This window comes from Chiloscyllium plagiosum, chromosome 51, assembly GCF_004010195.1.
Source record: "Chiloscyllium plagiosum isolate BGI_BamShark_2017 chromosome 51, ASM401019v2, whole genome shotgun sequence".
NCBI classification, from domain to species: Eukaryota; Metazoa; Chordata; class Chondrichthyes; order Orectolobiformes; family Hemiscylliidae; genus Chiloscyllium; species Chiloscyllium plagiosum.
Window position 1 is genome coordinate 1,479,964 of NC_057760.1, and position 6,764 is coordinate 1,486,727.

A 6,764-nucleotide genomic window follows, 5' to 3' on the forward strand; every position below is an offset into this window, starting at 1 on the left:
CCACGCCCCCTTCAGACTGTGACCCCCACTCCAACCAGTTCTGGGCTCCCCACCCTCCAGTCATCAGGAACATCCTCCGATGTCAATAGGCCTGTTGTGACAGTCCTTGGGAGAAACGTTTAGTTCCATCTCCGAACACGGACAGTTCTGGTTTTAAGGTGATTCTCCAATCTCCCCGGGGGTTGGTCCCACGTCGTCGCGAAAAACGAAATGACCCCTGAACGGGTAAACGCACATGCCGCACGTTGGCGTGCAGGGACCAGAGGCTGTTGGTGTCTGAAACAACGAATGGGGTGGGGGGGCGAGACCCAGAGAGAGCACCAAGTTGGGTTGCTCAAGAGGGAGAGAGAGAGAGAGAGAGACCTCAAAATGCGGCCATTTTGTCGATTCCGTCTTAGAAGTTTTTGTTTTGGAGCCCGGGGCTGAGAAATGGCGGTGTTGGGCACTCTCTCGACAAGCGGGGACATTCAAAGAAAACTCCCCTTGTGTCCTTGATGTTTCCTCAAACAGCCGGCAGGAGGCCTGATTATTTCTTGTCCCCGCGCAGCGAGAGCTTTGGAGAGGCGGGGTGATGGGGCTCACAAAATGGCTGCCCCTATCCGAGTTCTCAAAATGGCCGCCTCTCGCGAGGTCTCAAAATGGCTGCTGCCATGGAACAAGGAGACAGCAAAGAAAGGTCAAAATGGACGCACCATTGTCAGGCATAAGGTCATCTCTGAAGATTTGCTGTTTTCTTTTCCTTTTCCTCCCAGAATGCCCTCTCCTACATGGTAGGCCCCATTACCCACCCCCTCCCACGCTGGCACCTCGTGTTCCTCCCAAACAAGAACGGACAAGCCCGTCGACCCTCAAACCCACCCTCCCAGTGGCTGGGGGTGAAGGTGGAATCGGGGAGGAGGGACTTGACCTCACGCCCATCCATGGTTTCTCACCCACAATCCCTTGCACCCCTCCTCTGCCCCCAACTCCCACAGCCCCCTGGGAGAGAACGGGGGGTGGAGGGGTTGAGGGACACAGAACCAGTTTTGGCACCTCGGTTTGCTCCCTTAGCCCTCCCCCGCTTCCCCCCCCCCCCCAACAACGGCCCTCCCCTGGCACTCACGAGTTGGCATAAGCGCCCCGGAAGGCCGAGCCCGTGGGATGGGGCCGGCCCTCCTCCTCCGCCCACTTGTCCAGGCTCCGTCGGCGGGAGTTCATGAAGAAGTTGGCGACAGTGGAAAGCCTGAGGCCTAGTTGCCCGGCGATAGCCGCTTGCCTCTCCTTGCTGGGCCGCGGGTTCTCCCTGAAGACGGAGAGCAGGGTCCTGCGCTGCACATCGGTGAAGATCAGCCGGGGCCTGTTGGACGGGTGTTGGCGCTGGCTCCTGCCCTGCCCGTGCTCCCTCCTCCTGCAGGCTGTGAAGAGGGGAGATCTGTTTTTAGTGAAGGAGTGATGGCTGACAGACGCACGCTAACGATACCTTTCAGGACCTTTTGCAAGAACGCCAAATTCTGAGTGAGCACAGCGAGCAATACCAAGAAAATGGACCTGTTCCTTTTGCCTGAGGAGGTCAATGATGTCAGACGGAGTTCAATCTGGATAATTTTGGTGAAACAAATAAGGGCAGGGCTTATACAATTAATGGAAGGCCCCTGGGTAATGTTGTATAACAGAGACTCCTAGGGGTGCAGGTACATAATTCATTGAAGTTTGCTTCACTAGTAGACAGGGGATGTTAAGGTGTTTGACCTGTTTGCCTTCATCGCTCAGACCTTTGAGTACAGGGGTTGGAGACGTCATGTTGGGGTTGTACAGGACATTGGTGAGGCCTCGTCTGGAGACTGTGTTCAGTTCTAGTCGCCCTGTTACAGGAAGGAGATTATTAAACCGGAGAGGGTTCAGAAGAGGTTGACCAGGATGTTGCTGGGAATGGAAGGTTTTTGTGATAAAGAAAGACTGGATAGGCTGGGACTTTTTTTTATTGGAGCGTAGGAGGCTGAGAGACAACCATGTAGTAGTTAATAAAATAATGAGGGTTTTTTTTTTTACAGATTACATTACAGTGTGGAAACAGGCCCTTTGGCCCAACAAGTCCACACCGACCCGCCACCCACCCATACCCTGACATTTACCCCTTACCTAACACTACGGGCAATTTAGTATGGCCAATTCACCTGACCCTGCACATCTTTGGACTGTAGGAGCACCCGGAGGAAACCCACGCAGACATACCCGCCACCCACCCATACCCTGACATTTACCCCTTACCTAACACTACGGGCAATTTAGTATGGCCAATTCACCTGACCCTGCACATTTTTGGACTGTAGGAGCACCCGGAGGAAACCCACGCAGACACGGGGAGAATGTGCAAACTCCACACAGTCAGTCGGGAATTGAACCCAGGTCTCTGGCGCTGTGAGGCAGCAGTGCTAACCACTGTGCCACCGTGCCGATAGGGTTAATGGGAGTTGCCTTTCCCTAGCATGGGGGGTGGATTTCAAGACAAGGGGCACATTTTTAAAGTGAGAAGAGAGAGACTTTAAAAAGGCATGGGAGGTAAATGTTTCACACAGAGGGTGTGGAGTGAGCTGCCGGAGGAAGTGGTGGAGGCTGGTACAATGACAACATTTAAAAGGTGGATGGGGACATGAATAGGAAGGGTTTAGAGGGAGATGGGCCAAGTGCTGGCAAACGGGACTAGATTAGATTAGGATATCTGGGTCGGCATGGACGGGTTGGGCCGAAGGGTCTGTTTCCGTACTGTATGACTCTGAGTCTAAGTCCGTTCCCTGCGATCATACATGAGCCACTGAAGGTAACTCGTTACTGCATGTTGGCACACTCTGGGTGGTTCAGTCATGGCTGCCCAGTCACATGATCATACTTGTCGTCCAACATCACGTCCCGTGACTCTCAAGCACAGGATGGGAACGCGAGCCTCTGTGAACGGTCGAGGGGCAACATTTGATTCACTCCGCAAGTGACCAGAGTGTGTAACCCGACATTGGGCGCGGAAACAGGCCCTTTGGCCCAACTTGTACCGGTTTCCCAGACAGGACCAGCCTCATTTTCCTGCATCTGGCCAGTTCCCAGCATTACAGCCGCCCCAGATTTTCCCCATTTGTGGAGTTGGACAATTTGGCACACTGAATGATTTTGAAGATTAGCGCTGCTTCACACCACCTCATTCCTTAATGACATCTCCCTCAGCGCTGATCCTCCGACAGCATCCGCTCCCTCAGCGCTGGCCCTCCAACAACACCCGCTCCCTCAGCGCTGACCCTCCAACAACACCCGCTCCCTCAGCGCTGACCCTCCGACAACACCCACTCCCTCAGCGCTGACCCTCCGACAGCACCCTCTCCCTCGGCGCTGATCCTCCAACAACACCCGCTCCCTCAGCGCTGACCCTCCGACAGTGCCCACTCCCTCAGCGCTGACCCTCCGACAGCGCCCACTCCCTCAGCACTGACCCTTCGACAGTGCCCGCTCCTTCAGCACTGACCCTCCGACAATGCCCGCTCCCCTAGCACTGACCCTCCAACAGTGCCCGCTCCTTCAGCACTGACCCTCCGACAATGCCCGCTCCCTTAGCACTGACCCTCCGACAGCTCCCGCTCCTTCAGCACTGACCCTCCGACAATGCCCGCTCCCTTAGCACTGACCCTCCGACAGCTCCCACTCCGTCAGCACTGACCCCCCGACAATACCCACTCCCTCAGCACTGACCCTACAACAGCGACCACTCCCTCAGCACTGACCCTCCGACAGTGCCCGCTCCCTTAGCACTGACCCTCCGACAGTGCCCGCTCCCTTAGCACTGACCCTCCGACAATACCCACTCCCTCAGCACTGACCCTCCAACAGTGCCCGCTCCCTCAGCACTGACCCTCCGACTGCCCGCTCCCTCAACGCTGACCCTCTGACAGCTCCCACTCCCTCAGCACTGACCCTCCGACTGCCCGCTCCCTCAGCACTGACCCTCCGACAGTGCCCACTCCCTCAGCACTGACCCCCAGTTTGAAACTTTGAGCTGAAATCCTTGTTGTGAGAAACCCGTGAATCTTCGACCCCACTGTCCCAGAGTGTGTTACCATCCAGCATTGGACAGTGCAGCACAGGAACAGGCCCTTTGGCCCATCATCTCTGTGCTGGCTGTGACGCCATTCTACTGAAGCCATCTGCACACAACCCTCTATTCCGAGTTCACATGTCTGTCCAGATGCCTACTAAATTTTGCATTAATTTCTGCTCCTATCATCTCCCAGGCAGCAACAGGCACCTCCTTTGAACTTACACTCCTCGCCTGATTTGGCATTTCCACTCGGGGATAAAGAATTCCACTCATGACTGTTTCCCTGCCTCCCATTAATTTTATAAACTTCGATACCGTCCTCCCGTGGATTGGCTGTGAGAAAGTACCCCATGGTGCCCAGGGATGTGCAGGTTAGGGTGGATTGGCCATGCTAAATTGTCCCGTAGTGCCCCAGGGATGTGCAGGTTAGGGTGGATTGGCCATGCTAAATTGTCCCGTAGTGCCCAGGGATGTGCAGGTTAGGGTGGATTGGCCATGCTAAATTGTCCCGTAGTGCCCAGGGAAGTGTAGGTTAGGGTGGATCGGCCGTGGGAAATGCCGGCTTTATCGGGGGGAAGAGTGCATGTGATGCTCTTCGGCGGGCTTGTGTCGGCCCGATGGGCTGAATGGCCTGTTACCGTGCACGCGGCGTTGGCCATGCTAAATTGTCCCGTAGTGCCCAGGGATGTGCAGGTTAGGGTGGATCGGCCGTGGGAAATGCCGGCTTTATCGGGGGCAAGAGTGCATGTGATGCTCTTCGGCGGGCTTGTGTCGGCCCGATGGGCTGAATGGCCTGTTACCGTGCACGCGGCAGGGACACTTTGGAAAACTCAATCAAATTTGCGTGGCGCGACCTCAAAATGCTCCAGCCCATGCTGACTCTCCCTCGTGCATCCAAATGCTTCTCCGAATGTGTTTTATATTCAAGTAAAATTTAACTGGCTGTGTTATCATCGGAAGCCAACGTGTGGAAAGAGCTGGAAGCTCTCTACACATTAACGAATTGATAAATCAATGGGTTCCTGTTGTGGTGAAGGCCACTGAGAGGAAACGTTTTAAATCTGCAAAATTATTCAGACGCTGCCAACTCACCTCCCCTCCCACTCCCTGGCCATCAAATTGCAACCATTTCTGTTCCTTGGAAAGGTGTGATGAAACAACGGCCTTGTGTCAAAATCGATAGTTTCTCTCTGGCTGAACCACCCTGATTAATCCAAACTCCAAAAACTGGGACTCAAGTTCGCCTTCCCCCCCCCACCCGTCCCACCTGAACCTAACGCAGATGAAAATTCACCTTATTCCCTTCTTCAGCACGATTAACCAACGTCTCGAACTTACTCGCAACGATTTACAAACGTTACCGGAGTTTGAGCTACGGGGAGCGGCTGGGGCTGTTTTCCCTGGAGCGTCGGAGGCTCAGGGGTGACCTTATAGAGGTTTATAAAATCACGAGGGGACATGGATGGGATAAATAGACAAGGTCTTTTCCCTCGGGGTGGGGGAGGCCAGAACTAGAGGGGCATAGGTTTAGGGTGAGAGGGGAAAGGGATCTGAGGGGCAACTTTTTCACGCAGAGGGTGGTACGTGTGTGGAATGAGCTGCCAGAGGAAGTGGTGGAGGCTGGTACAATGACAGCATTTAAAAGGTGGATGGGGACATGAATAGGAAGGATTTGGAGGGATATGGGCCCAAGTGTCTTACAATTCTGACACAAATGGTCTGTGCTCTGCAGTTCTCTCTTTCTCTCTCTCTCTCTGTCACTCGTCAGTGAGATTATTCATCAATTCATGTCTTTATTTACCCAAGACACCTCTTTAAAATAAAACAGGACTCCCCTTCCCCAGCTTGCCTATCGATAGGAACCCAACTTAACAAAGAATTTAGCAATCCCACTCCTGACGTTGCTATTATGGGCAGCACGGTGGTTCAGTGGTTAGCACTGCTGCCTCACAGCACCAGGCACCCCGGTTCAATCCAGCCTCAGGACAGACTGTGTGGAGTTTAGATTAGATTACTTGTTGGGCTGAAGGGTCTGTTTCCACACTAAGTCCACACCAACCTACCTAAGTGCACCCATCCAGACCCATTTCCCTATGTTTAACCCTGCACCTAACACTACGGGCAATTTAGCATGGCCAATTCACCTGACCTGCACATTTTTGGACTGTGGGAGCACCCGGAGGAAACCCACGCAGACAGGGGGAGAATGTGCAAACTCCACACAGTCAGTCTGCACGTTCTTCCCCCTCCTCCACCGTGTCTGCGTGGGTTTCCTCCGGGTGCTCTGGTTTATTCCCACAGTCCAAAGACGTGCAGGTTAGGGTGGATCAGCCGTGTTACATTGTCCCATACTGCCCAGGGATGTGCAGGTTAGGGTGGATCAGCCGTGTTACATTGTCCCATAGTGCCCCAGGGATGTGCAGGTTAGGGTGGATTGGCCATGCTAAATTGTCCCGTAGTGTCCAGGGGTGTACAGGTTAGGGTGGATCGGCCGTGTTACATTGTCCCATAGTGCCCCAGGGTATGTGCAGGTTACGGTGGATTGGCCATGCTAAATTGTCCCGTAGTGTCCAGGGATGTGCAGGTTAGGGTGGATTGGCCATGCTAAATTGTCCCGTAGTGCCCAGGGATGTGCAGGTTAGGGTGGATTGGCCATGCTAAATTGTCCCATAGTGCCCAGGGACGTGCAGGTTAGGGTGGATTGGCC

At 54.2% G+C, this 6,764-nt stretch overlaps 1 protein-coding gene across 1 annotated transcript in view; it reads right to left on the reverse strand.

Annotated features, from left to right (window-relative positions):
• Positions 1 to 1,098: 1,098 nt before the first annotated feature.
• Positions 1,099 to 6,764, reverse strand: part of LOC122544756 (one cut domain family member 3-like) — a 9,074-nt gene continuing 3,408 nt past the window's right edge. The window contains exon 2 of the mRNA XM_043684080.1: positions 1,099 to 1,394. Coding sequence (XP_043540015.1) covers positions 1,099 to 1,394 — 296 coding nt within the window. The remainder of the gene's footprint in view (positions 1,395 to 6,764) is intronic.